We start from the raw sequence: 14,594 nt of genomic DNA, 5'->3' as shown, positions 1-14,594 counted from the left end.
GGCAAAAAGAGAAACAAAAACCAGATATGAGAAATAAAAGCCAAAGGACAAAATGGTTGAAGTAAGTACTGCCCTTACAGTAATAATATTGAATGTTAACAGATTAAGCTCCCCAAGCAAAAGACACAGACTGGCAGAACGGATAAAAAAAAAAAATATGATCCATCTATATGCTATCTATAAGAGACTCACCTTAGACCCAAGGTCACAAAAACTTGAAAGTGAAAGACTGGAAAAAGATATTCCACACAATCAGTAACCAAAAAAGAGCTGGGGTACTGATACTGATATGAGACAAAACAGACTTTAAATGCAAAACAGTTATAAGCTACAATGAAGGACACTATATATTAATAAAAGGGGCAATCCACCAAGAAGAAATAATAATCATAAATACTTATGTACCTAACCAGGGTGCTCCAAAATACATGAGGCAAATACTGGTAAAACTGAAGGGAGAATTAGATATCCATATAACAATAGTTGGAGACTTCAGTACATCACTCTCATCAATAGATAGAACACCTAGACAGTGGATCAATGTGGAAACAGAGAACTTGAATAAAATGATAAATGAACTAGACTTAAAAGATACTGACAGAACATTACATCCAAACAGCAGGATACATATTCTTCTCAAGTGCCCAGGATAAGATCACATGTTGAACCACAAAACACGTTTCAATAAATTTAAAAAGACTGAAATTATACAAAGTACTTTCTCTGATCATAATGGAATGAAGACGGAACTCAATAAAAGCTGGATAATAGGAAAGTGAACAAATATATGGAGGTTAAACAATACACTCTTTTTTTTTTTTTTTTTTTTTAAATTCAGTTTTATTGAAATATATTCACAAACCATACAGTCATCCATGGTATACAATCAACTGTTCACAGTATGATCATATAGTTATGCGTTCATCACCACAATCTATTTCTGAACATTTTCCTTACATCAGAAAGAATCAGAATAAGAATAAAAAATAAAAGTGAAAAGAGAATACCCAAACCATCCCCCCATCCCACCCTATCTGTCATTTAGTTTTTACTCCATTTTTCTACTGATTTTTTTTCAATTTTTTAACTTTGTTTATCAAAAAATTAAAAACAAACAGGCAAACAACAACCAAAAAACCCCACAACATTTCAAACAAAGCAATGGATTAAGGAAAACAAATAACCTAAAATAATTACTTTGCTTCCAATATGTTCCTACCATACCCCAAGAAAATTAATAAACCATGTCCAAACAGAGAAGTAAGAAAAACAAATAATCTAAAATAACTACATTGCTTCCAACATGTTCCTACCATACCCCAAGAAAATCAACAACCCCTAAGAAAACAAAGGAATAAGAGAAAAAAAAACCCAAAACAACTCTATTGCTTCCAACATGATCCTACCACATCCAAGAAAGTTTACAAACCATAATCATTCCTGAGCATTCCCACAACATCCAGATTACCCTCCATAGTCTATCTGCTCTTATTAGATTATCATTAAACAATACACTCTTAAACAATCAGTGGGTCAAAGAAGAAATTGCAAGAGAAATTATTATGTATCTCAAGACAATGAAAATGAGAATCCATCATATCAAAACTTATGGTATGTAGTGAAAGCAGTGCCAAGAGGGAAATTTATAAATCTAAATGCCCAAACTAAAAAGGGAGAAAAAGCTAAACTCAAAGACCTAACTGCACATCTGAAGGAACTAGAAAAAGAACAGCAAGCTAATCCCATAGCAAGCAGAAAGAAAAAAATAACAAAGATTAGAGCAGAAATAAATCAAGAACAAAAAACAATTGAAAGAATCAACAAAAGTTGATTCTTTGAGAAGATCAATAAAATTGAGAAACCCCTGACTAAACTGTCAAAAAAAAAGAGAGAAGATGCAAATACATAAAATCAGAAATGTGAGCATGGACATTACTACTGACCCCACAGAAATGAAAAGGATCTTAATAGGAACAACTGTACACCAACAAAATTTGACAACTCAGATGAAATGGAAAACTTCCTAGGAACACATGAAGAACCTACATTGTCTACAGAAGAAACAGAAGACCACAACAAGTCAGTCTCAAGTAAAGAGATTCAATTAGTCTTGAAAAACCTCCCAAAAGAGAAAGCCCTGGACCAGATGGCTTCACAGGTGAATTTTACCAATCACTGCAGAAAGAATACCAATCCTGCTCAAACTCTTACAGAAAAATTTAAGAGGATGAAACACTACTCTATGAAGCCAATATCATCCTAATACCAAAGCCAGATAAAGATACTACAAGAAAAGAAAATTACAGGCCAATCTTTCTAATAGATTTAGATGCAAAAATTCTCAAAAAAATACTTCCAAATTGAATCTAATAGCACTTTAAAAGAATCATACACCATGATCAAGTGGGTTTTATCCCAGGTATGCAAGGGTGGTCCAACACAAGCAATCAATTAATGTAATATACCACATCAACAAATTGAAGGACAAAAAAAAAAAAAAACCCACACAATCGTATCAATTGATATAGAAAAAGCATTTGACAAAATTCAGCATTCTTTCTTAATAAAACACCTTGAAAGACAGGAAGAGAAGGAAACTTCCTCAACACGATAATGGGCATATATGAAAAACCCACAGCTAACATCATACTCAATGGTGAAAGACTGAAAGCTTTCTCTCTAAGAATGGGAACAAGACAAGGATACCCACTGCCACCACTCTTATTCAACAATGTGCTAAAAATCCTAGCTAGAGCAATTAGGCAAGAAAAAGTAAAAGGCATCTAAATAGAAGAGGAAGAAGTTAAAACTTTCACTGTGATTTGCAGATGACATGATCCTATATTTAGAAATTCCCGAAAAATCTATGACAAAGCTACTAGAGATAATAAATGAGTTCAGCAAAGTGGCAGGATACAAAATCAACACTCAAAAATCAGTAGTGTTTCTATACACCAGTAACGAGCAGTCTGAGGAGGAAATCTAGAAAAAAGTTCCATTTACAATAGCAACTAAAAGAATCGAATATCTAGGAATAAATTTTAACCAGGATGTAAAGGACCTATATTCAGAAAACTACAAAACACTGCTAAAGGAAATCAAAGACCTAAATAAATGGAAGGATATTCAATATTCATGGAATGGAAGACTAAAAATAGTTAAGATGTCAATTCAACCCAAATTAATTTACAGATTCAACACAATCCCAATCAAAATTCTAAGTCTACTTTGAAAACTGGAAAAGCCAATTATCAAATTTATTTGGTAGGGCAAGGGTCCTCAAATAGCTAAAAACATCTTGAAAAAGTAGAACAAAATTGGTGCACTCATACTGCCTTACTTTAAAGCATTTTACAAAGCTACAGTGGTCAAAACAGGATGGTACTGGCATAAAGACAAATATTGATCAATGGAACTGAATTGAGAGTTCAAAAATAGACCTGCACTTTTATGGTCAACTGATTTTAGACAATGCAGCCAAGTCCACTCAACTGGGACAGAACAGTCTCTTCAATAAATGGTGCTGGGAGAACTGGATATCCATATCCAAAAGAATAAAAAAGGACCCTAATCTCACACCTCATACAAAAATTAATCAAAATGGATCAAAGACCTAACTATAAGAGCAAGGAACATAAAACTCCTAGAATAAAATGTAGGCAAGCATGTTCAAGATCTTGTGGTAGGTGGTGGTTTCTTAGACTTGACAACCAAAGCACAAGCAATGAAATAGAAAATAGATAAATCGGACCTCCTCATAACTGAATTCTTTAGTACAAAGGACTTTGTCAAGAAGATGAAAAGGTGGCCTACTCAACGGGAGAAATATTTAGAAACCATATATCCAATAAGGATTTAATATCCAGAATATATAAAGAAATCCTACAACTCAACTATAAAAGGACAAGCAATACAATTAAAGAATGGGCAAAAGACCTGAATAGACATTTTTCCAAGGAGGAAAAACAAATGGCTAAAAAGCAAATGAAAAGATGCTCAACATCACTAGCTATTAGGGAAATGCAAATCAAAACCACAATGAGATCATTTCACACCTACTAGAAAGGGTACTATTAAACAAACAGAAAACCGAAAGTATTGGCGAGGATATAAAGAAACAGGAACACTTATTCACTGCTAGTGGGAATGTAAAATGGTGCAGCTGCTGTGGAAAGACAGTTTGGCACTTCCCAACTGCCATGATTCAGCAATCCTGATTCTAGGTGTATACACAGAAGAACTGAAAGTAGGGACACGAACAGACACTTGCACACCAGTGTTTATAGCAGAATTATTCATAATAGCCAAAAAATGGAAACAGCTCAAGTATCCATCAACAGATGTACAGATAAGCAAAATGTGGTATATACATACGATGGAATATTATTCAGGTGTAAGAAGAAATGAAGTCTTGAAACATGCAACAACATGGACGAACCCTAAGGACCTTATGTTGAGTAAAATAAGCCAGATACAAAGGGACAAATATTGTACGATCTAACTAATATGAACTAAATAGACTGAGCAAACTGATGGAGTTAATATCTAGAATACAGGTTACCAGAAGATAGAATGAAGGCATGGAATGGGGAATTGATGCTTAATTTGTGCAGAATTTTTTATAAGGTTGATTGTAAATGTTTAGAAATGGATATAGGCAATGGTAGCACATTATTGTAAGTGTAATTAACAGCATTAAATCGTGTATGTGATTGTGGATCAGAGGAGAAGTTTGGGGTCATGTATGTCAAAAGGAAAGTTAGAGGATTAAACATGGGACTGTATAACATAGTAAATCCTGATGTGGACAATGAAGGTAGGTAACAGTACAAATATAAAACGTTCTTCCATGAACCAGAAAACTTGTATGTTACTGTAACAAGGTGTTAATAATATGGTGATACATGTGAAAAAATACACCTAATGCAAACTATGGGCTAGTTAACAGTAATATAATATTCTTCCATCAATTGTAACATAGTTACACACCAATGCTAAGTGTCAATTATAGGGAGGTATAAGGGATATGGGGTTTTTCTTTCAGGAGCAATGAAAATGTTCTAAAACTGACTGTAGTGATGAAAGCATAACTCTGATTATACTGAGAGCCACTGATTATACACATTGGATGGATTATACGCTGTGTGAATAAAAAGCACTTTAAAAAACAACAGAATCCAAGAGAGATCTATGTTCCGTATATTTATGGCAGCTGTAAGAAAAAATGTCACCCATCTTCAATAGAATAGGTACATGGTTTTTCTGGTTTTTGCTATGGGAGCTGGGAACAAGAACTTGATAAATAAACATACTGTGCAGTTTATTAATAGGATAAGTAAATTTATAGAAGCAATGGCATACCAAAAGGGCTATTATCCATTACAGGAATATTTATGTTAGCTATAGTCATTTGTAATTATTATTTCCTAAGAAAAGACAGCTTGGTAAATTTAATAAGTATTAACTGTATCTTTTGGGCAGACCCTTGACCCTTCACTGTTTTCACGTAAATGCATTTCCAAAGCTGAATGTCTTTCTTAAGCAAACAAATAATTATCCTTCACAACATTACTGACAAGATTTACTTGATTAATACATCTGTCTTCAGTCAAACACATCTACAAAGAGGTTCTAAAGTTACCTTTAGAATAGAAATTTGGGAAAAATCCTTCTCTTCAAAATATGCATGTGTAATAAGCTGAAGTTTTGCTTGAAGTAATCCATAGAGAGGCTTAAAGAAAAGAAGAAAAATTACCACTATGTTGATATCAGGAAAAAAAAAACCCACAAAAAAATACCCTTTTAATTTGAAGAGAACAGAGAGAAAAAATTAACTGTCAATTTCAGTGCCTTTTTATTTCCACAAAAGCACAGCTAAAAGCTATGAAGTCACCTATGCTAGGTCTTTGTAGGTGAAAAATAACTGAAACACTGACGTCACAGTACAGTGGTTAAGAGTGTGGGTTCAGACTTCCTCTGTCTATCACTCAGCAGCTTAAACCCTAGGAACTTAAACTATCCACATCTGTTTCCTGATCTGAAAATGGGTATATTAAAAGACAATGTATCTTACGTGGTTGTTTTAAGGATTAAATAACCCAGGTAAAAAGCACTTAATGGAGACTCTGGCACATAGAAAGCTTCAAACATTAGCTATTATGAGATTTTAAACCTATTCTAATTCTGCAACGTGTTCTGGGGGCTTGTGGCAACATTTACGTATCTGTACAGCAGCCCATTCTTTTTTTTTTTTTTTAGCAGAACTGGTAATTATTAATGTAAGTGCAGAGTGAGTGGACAATATCACCTGATGGAGATGATGCCAACAAACCAGGTAGAGACAGGAGCAGCTCTGTTCATTGCCAATAGTTTTAGTGTACAGAATACCAATTTAATTTATTTATACAAATTTAATTATCTGTATACTTACTTGTGTGTATTATTTATATTCAGCTAATAATAACAACAAATGTCTGCCTATTATCTTTTTGTCAAGCTCTGTGTTATATATTCTGGTGGCACAAAATGAGGAAGTGGATCCTTGTCATAAAAGTAAAATATATATGCATATACAATATCTTAAGTTTTAGCAGTGATACTAGCAATTTCTCGTAACATATTACACAAGAGTATACAAGTATTTATTCATGATTCATTCACACAGCTTCCAGATCAGTTTTGGCATATAACTCACTCAAAAATATTTTGAAACACTGAGTTAATTATAAATATATTAAACATTTTATGGATATGTGAATGAAAAAATGAATACATATATTCATGAACAAAACAGTTCTTCCAAATCTTCAGACTGAACATACATTCTTCATGTATTTGTAGAAAAGCCAATGAATCAATTGCTTTTGCATTTTGAGGGATGGATAACCCATAAAATAGCCTGTTACCCAGGGAAACCTTATTTTGTAGGTTATCCCTCTGCTACCTGCCAGTACACAGGTAAAGAAGCTGTCTCAGTTTTACAGTCCCTATTCAAATCAGTTCAGAGCATTTATACTGTCATATTCATTTTAACAGCAAATTCCATCAGCAAATGCAGAGTGCTGGGTTTCCCCTTTCTTTCTTTGCATGTTTGGAGATAATAGTACCATGGGTTTAAGATGGAACAGCAGCCCATTCTTAGTTCTAGTTGAACATTCATGATTGAATTTAAGTTCATTTTCCTTTTGGTCTTCTCTGGACACTTAGAACAACTAGTCTGTGATCTATATCATCATATTCTTTTTTTTTTAAATTGTGGAAAATCAAAATGGAGAACTAATCAGCATAAAAAAGAGCCAAAATGGTTACAGAAAGCTGAGCAAAGAAGAAAAGAGCAAATAAAGAATTAAGATAGAATGCCATTTTAAAACATAACACACAGAGATACTCTGTGTATCCTTATTGTGAATTCACATTTTAAAAACTCAGTTATGTTTCAAAAGTTAATCTATACTTGTTTTTTTAGGAGATGTACTTTTTTTAATTTTAATTTTTTATTTTTATATTCATTTTATTGAGATATATTCACATACCACGCAGTCATACAAAACAAATTGTACATTCGATTGTTCACAGTACCATTACACAGTTGTACATTCATCACCCAAATCAATCCCTGACACCTTCATTAGCACACACACAAAAATAACAAGAATAATAATTAGAGTGAAAAAGAGCAATTGAAGTAAAAAAGAACACTGGGTACCTTTGTCTGTTTGTTTCCTTCCCCTATTTTTCTACTCATCCATCCATAAACTAGACAAAGGGGAGTGTGGTCCTTATGGCTTTCCCAATCCCACTGTCACCTCTCATAAGCTACATTTTTATACAATCGTCTTCAAGACTCATGGGTTCTGGGTTGTAGTTTGCTAGTTTCAGGTATCCACCACCAGCTACCCCAATTCATTAGAACCTAAAAAGTGTTGTCTATATTGTGCGTAAGAGTGCCCACTACAGTGACCTCTCGGCTTCTTTTGGAATCTCTCTGCCACTGAAGCGTATTTCATTTCCCCCTTTTGGTCAAGAAGTTGTTCTCCAAGAAGATATACTTTTAAGAAAACTTAAGTAAACTCGGTAAAGTCTAAGGGATAAGAAAATAAATCTCATCTGGAATCATTCTTTAATAAATTTCAGTTTTCTGTTTGCTTTTTTTTTTTTTAAATCATGGTACTCAGACTAACCCTTGATATGGAACAAATACACATGTAAAATTTCACTTAATATAAATGTTAGTTTTTTAACTAACTGCCAAGTAACTTCACAGAAATCTTTGGTATTAAACCTCTAGGGTGGTACTTCTTATTTTAGGTCTCAGACTACTCTAAAATCAGGTGAACTATGGACACAATCCCTCCCTTAAACAGCAAAAATTTCAGGGAGATCATGAACCCCCTGAAGCCCAGTAACTGATTTCTATGGATTCCAGGTTAACCCCTGCTTTAGCTTAACTGCAGAAATGTTTACATACAGTATTCATACAGATCTAAGATAATTAGTATGAAACAGATTTGGACTTCTCCCCAAAAAGGGGATTTGGGAGACTGTATTTTACATGTAGAATTAGGAATTTGATGTTACCAATAAAGGTGTTATTATTCCATTAGTAATAAACCTGAAACATCATAAATAATTTAACGAAAAAAGCTATGAAAAACAAAGTGTTATACATTTTCATTTTAAAAATAAAAAGTTAAGATGATTATACATTTGTATCTGATTAACTTGTACACAAAAGAAACACAATTTTAAGTACTGTGTACAATTGTGTACAACTTCACTACATCATTTCCTTTCCTCAAACATTTTAAGTTTTTAAAAAACAAGGCTGGAGGGGATGTGGCAGGAGTAGGAAGGGGATGTGGTGGGTGTCATACTGGCATTTAATATTAATTCCTGGGATTAACTTTTTTATCTTTTTTTTTATCATCATTTTATTGAGATATATTCATATACCACGCAGTCATACAAAATAAATCGTACTTTCGATTGTTTACAGTACCATTACATAGTTGTACATTCATCACCTAAATCAATCCCTGACACCTTCATTAGCACACACACAAAAATAACAAGAATAATAATTAGAGTGAAAAAGAGCAATTGAAGTAAAAAAGAACACTGGGTACCTTTGTCTGTTTGTTTCCTTCCCCTATTTTTCTACTCATCCATCCATAAACTAGACAAAGTGGAGTGTGGTCCTTATGGTTTTCCCAATCCCATTGTCACCCCTCATAAGCTACATTTTTATACAACTGTCTTCGAGATTTATGGGTTCTGGGTTGTAGCTTGATAGTTTCAGGTATCCACCACCAGCTACCCCAATTCTTTAGAACCTAAAAAGGGTTGTCTAAAGTGTGCGTAAGAGCGCCCACCAGAGTGACCTCTCGGCTCCTTTTGGAATCTCTCTGCCACTGAAGCTTATTTCATTTCCTTTCACATCCCCCTTTTGGTCAAGAAGATGTTCTCCGTCCCACGATGCCGGGTCTGCATTCCTCCCCGGGAGTCATATTCCACGTTGCCAGGGAGATTCACTCCCCTGGGTGTCTGATCCCATGTAGGGGGGGAGGGCAGTGATTTCACCTTTCAAGTCGGCTTAGCCAGAGAGAGAGGGCCACATCTGAGCAACAAAGAGGCATTCAGGAGGAGACTCTTAGGCACAAATATAGGGAGGCCTAGCCTCTCCTTTGCAGCAACCGTCTTCCCAAGGGTAAAACTTATGGTAGAGGGCTCAACCCATCAAACCACCAGTCCCCTATGTCTGTGGTCATGTTAGCAACCATGGAGGTGGGGTAGGCGAATACCCCTGCATTCTCCACAGGCTCCTCAAGGGGGCACTACATCTTTTTTTTTTTTCCCTTGTTTTTCTTTCTTTCTTTTTTTTTTTTAACTTTCCCTTCTTTTTTAAATCAACTGTATGAAAAAAAAGGTTATAAAGAAAACAAACATACAATAAAAGAACATTTCAAAGAGACCATAACAAGGGAGTAATAAAAAGACAACTAACCTAAGATAACTGCTTAACTTCCAACATGTTCCTACTTTACCCCAAGGAAGTTACATAATATAGCAACATTTCTGTGAACTTGTTCCTACTATATCCATCAGAAATTAACAGACCATAGTCATTTCTGGGCATCCCCAGAACGTTAAATAGCTTATCTGTTCTTCTTGGATTATTGTTCCCCCTTCCTTAATTGCTCTCTACTGCTAGTTCCCCTACATTCTACATTATAAACCATTTGTTTTACATTTTTCAAAGTTCACATTAGTGGTAGCATATAATATTTCTGTTTTTGTGCCTGGCTTATTTCGCTCAGCATTATGTCTTCAAGGTTCATCCATGTTGTCATATGTTTCACAAGATCGTTCCTTCTTACTGCCGTGTAGTATTCCATCGTGTGTATATACCACATTTTATTTATCCACTCATCTGTTGAAGGACATTTGGGTTGCTTCCATCTCTTGGCAATTGTGAATAATGCTGCTATGAACATTGGCGTGCAGATATCTGTTCGTGTCACTGCTTTCCGATCTTCCGGGTATATACCGAGAAGTGCAATCGCTGGATCGAATGGTAGCTCTATATCTAGTTTTCTAAGGAACTGCCAGACTGACTTCCAGAGTGGCTGAACCATTATACAGTCCCACCAACAATGAATAAGAGTTCCAATTTCTCCACATCCCCTCCAGCATTTGTAGTTTCCTGTTTGTTTAATGGCAGCCATTCTAACCGGTGTTAGATGGTATCTCATTATGGTTTTAATTTGCATCTCTCTAATAGCTAGTGAAGCTGAACATTTTTTCATGTGTTTCTTGGCCATTTGTACTTCCTCTTCAGAGAACTGTCTTTTCATATCGTTTGCCCATTTTATAATTGGGCTGTCTGTACTACTGTCATTGAGTTGTAGGATTTCTTTGTATATGCAAGATATCAGTCTTTTGTCAGATACATGGTTTCCAAAAATTTTTTACCATTGAGTTGGCTGCCTCTTTACCTTTTTGAGAAATTCCTTTGAGGTGCAGAAACTTCTAAGCTTGAGGAGTTCCCATTTATCTATTTTCTCTTTTGTTGCTTGTGCTTTGGGTGTAAAGTCTAGGAAGTGGCCGCCTAATACAAGGTCTTGAAGATGTTTTCCTACATTATCTTCTAGGAGTTTTATGGTACTTTCTTTTATATTGAGATCTTTGGTCCATTTTGAGTTAATTTTTGTGTAGGGGGTGAGGTAGGGGTCCTCTTTCATTCTTTTGGATATGGATAACCAACTCTCCCAGCCCCATTTGTTGAAAAGACCATTATGGCTCAGTTCACTGACTTTGGGGGCCTTATCAAAGATCAGTCGGCCATAGATCTGAGGGTCTGTCTCCGAATTCTCAATTCGATTCCATTGATCTATATGTCTATCTTTGTGCCAGTACCATGCTGTTTTGGCAACTGTGGCTTTATAATAAGCTTCAAAGTCAGGGAGTGTAAGTCCTCCCACTTCGTTTTTCTTTTTTAGAGTGTCTTTAGCAATTCGAGGCATTTTCCCTTTCCAAATAAATTTGATAACTAGCTTTTCCAAGTCTGCAAAGTAGGTTGTTGGAATTTTGATTGGGATTGCATTGAATCTGTAGATGAGTTTGGGTAGAATTGACATCTTAATGACATTTAGCCTTCCTATCCATGAACATGGAATATTTTTCCATCTTTTAAGGTCCCCTTCTATTTCTTTTAGTAGAGTTATGTAGTTTTCTTTGTATAGGTCTTTTACATCTTTGGTTAAGTTTATTCCTAGGTACTTGATTTTTTTAGTTGCTATTGAAAATGGTATCTTTTTCTTGAGTGTCTCTTCAGTTTGTTCATTTCTAGCATATAGAAACATTACTGACTTATGTGCATTAATCTTGTATCCCGCTACTTTGCTAAATTTGTTTATTAGCTCTAGTAGCTGTATCGTCGATTTCTCAGGGTTTTCTAGATATAAGATCATATCGTCTGCAAACAATGACAGTTTTACTTCTTCTTTTCCAATTTGGATGCCTTTTATTTCTTTGTCTTGCCGGATTGCCCTGGCTAGCACTTCCAGCACAATGCTGAATAACAGTGGTGACAGTGGGCATCCTTGTCTTGTTCCTGATCTTAGAGGGAAGGCTTTCAGTCTCTCACCATTGAGTACTATGCTGGCTGTGGGTTTTTCGTATATGCTCTTTATCATGTTGAGGAAGTTTCCTTCAATTCCTACCTTTTGAAGTGTTTTTATCAAAAAGGGATGTTGGATTTTGTCAAATGCTTTTTCAGCATCTATTGAGATGATCAATTGATTTTTCCCTTTCGAGTTTTTAATGTGTTGTAATACATTGATTGTTTTTCTTATGTTGAACCATCCTTGCATGCCTGGAATGAACCCCACTTGGTCATGGTGTATGATTTTTTTAATGTGTCTTTGGATTCGATTTGCAAGTATTTTGTTGAGGATTTTTGCATCTATATTCATTAGGGAGATTGGCCTGGTAGTTTTCCTTTTTTGTAGCATCTTTGCCTGGTTTTGGTATTAGATTGATGTTAGCTTCATAAAATGAGTTAGGTAGTGTTCCATTTTCTTCAATGTTTTGAAAGAGTTTGAGTAAGATTGGTGTCAGTTCTTTCTGGAAAGTTTGGTAGAATTCCCCTGTGAAGCCATCTGGCCCTGGGCATTTATTTGTGGGAAGATTTTTGATGACTGATTGGATCTCTTTGCTTGTGATGGGTTGGTTGAGGTCTTCTATTTCTTCTCTGGTCAGTCTAGGTTGTTCATATGTTTCCAGGAAATTGTCCATTTCTTCTACATTATCCAGTTTGTTGCCATACAGTTGTTCATAATATCCTCTTATAATTTTTTTAATTTCTTCAGGATCTGCAGTTATGTCGCCTTTTTCATTCATTATTTTGTTTATACGGGTCTTCTCTCTTTTTGATTTTGTCAGTCTAGCTAGGGGCTTGTCAATCTTGTTGATCTTCTCAAAGAACCAACTTTTGGTGATATTTATCCTCTCTATTGTTTTTTTGTTCTCTATGTCATTTATTTCTGCTTTAATCCTTGTTATTTCTTTTCTTCTACTTGGTTTAGGATTGGTTTGCTGTTCATTTTCTAGCTTCTTCAGTTGATCCATTAGTTCTTTGATTTTGGCTCTTTCTTCCTTTTTAATATATGCGTTTAGTGCTATAAATTTCCCCCTTAGCACTGCTTTTGCTGCATCCCATAGGTTTTGGTATGTTGTGTTCTCATTTTCATTCGTCTCTATATATTTAGCAATTTCTCTTGCTATTTCTTCTTTAACCCACTGATTGTTTAGGAGTGTGTTGTTTAACCTCCAGGTATTTGTGAATTTTCTAAGTCTCTGATGGTTATTGACTTCTAATTGTATTCCATTGTGGTCAGAGAATGTGCTTTGAATAATTTCAATCTTTTTAAATTTATTGAGGCTTGTTTTATGTCCCAGCATATGATCTATTCTGGAGAAAGTTCCATGAGCACTAGAAAAGTATGTGTATCCTGGTGATTTGGGATGTAATGTCCTGTAGATGTCTGTTAAATCTAATTCATTTATCAGATTGTTTAGGTTTTCAATTTCCTTATTGGTCTTCTGTCTGGTTGATCTATCTATAGGAGAGAGTGATGTGTTGAAGTCTCCCACAATTATTGTGGAAACATCAATTGCTTCCTTTAGTTTTGCCAGTGTTTCTCTCATGTATTTTGTGGCAACTTGATTGGGTGCATAGACATTTACGATTGTTATTTCTTCTTGCTGAATTGCCCCTTTTATTAGTATGTAGTGGCCTTCTTTGTCTCTCAAAACATCCCTGCATTTGAAGTCTATTTTATCTGAGATTAATATTGCTACACCTGCTTTCTTTTGGCTGTAGCTTGCATGAAATATTTTTTTCCATCCTTTCACTTTCAGTTTCTTTGTGTCCCTGTGTCTAAGATGAGTCTCTTGTATGCAACATATTGATGGTTCATTTTTTTTGATCCATTCTGCGAATCTATATCTTTTAATTGGGGAGTTTAATCCATTTACATTCAACGTTATAACCGTGAAGGCATTTCTTGAATCGGCCATCTTATCCTTTGGTTTCTGTTTGCCATATTTTTCCCTCTCTCTATTAATATCCTTTATTGTACCCATACCGAATCTCTTTAGTACTGAACCTTTCTCCAAGTCTCTCTGTCCTGTCTTTGTTTCTCTGTCTGTAGGGCTCCCTTTAGTATCTCCAGTAGGGCAGGTCTCTTGTTAGCAAATTCTCTCAGCATTTCTTTGTCTGTGAAAAATTTAAGCTCTCCCTCAAATTTGAAGGAGAGCTTTGCTGGATAAAGTATTCTTGGCTGGAAATTTTTCTCACTCAGAATTTTAAATATATCGTGCCACTGCCTTCTCGCCTCCATGGTGGCTGCTGAGTAGTCACTAGTTAGTCTTATGCTGTTTCCTTTGTATGTGGTGAATTGCTTTTCTCTTGCTGCTTTCAGAACTTGCTCCTTCTCTTCTGTGTTTGATAGTGTGATCAGTATATGTCTCGGAGTGGGTTTATTTGGATTTATTCTATTTGGAGTTCGTTGAGCATTTATGATTTGTGTATT

At 35.1% G+C, this 14,594-nt stretch overlaps 1 protein-coding gene across 4 annotated transcripts in view; it reads right to left on the bottom strand.

The window, feature by feature from the left end:
- AVL9 (AVL9 cell migration associated) overlaps positions 1-14,594 on the bottom strand; it is a 90,363-nt gene that overhangs the window by 35,977 nt on the left and 39,792 nt on the right. For all 4 annotated transcript variants that reach the window (XM_037837028.1, XM_037837025.1, XM_037837026.1 and 1 more), the window contains one exon: positions 5,642-5,731. In XM_037837028.1, coding sequence (XP_037692956.1) covers positions 5,642-5,731 — 90 coding nt within the window. The remainder of the gene's footprint in view (positions 1-5,641; positions 5,732-14,594) is intronic.

Source organism: Choloepus didactylus, chromosome 5 (genome assembly GCF_015220235.1).
Source record: "Choloepus didactylus isolate mChoDid1 chromosome 5, mChoDid1.pri, whole genome shotgun sequence".
In the NCBI taxonomy this organism is placed as follows: Eukaryota; Metazoa; Chordata; class Mammalia; order Pilosa; family Megalonychidae; genus Choloepus; species Choloepus didactylus.
Note: the sequence above shows the minus strand (reverse complement) of the source record. Positions and strands in the feature narration are given on the sequence as shown.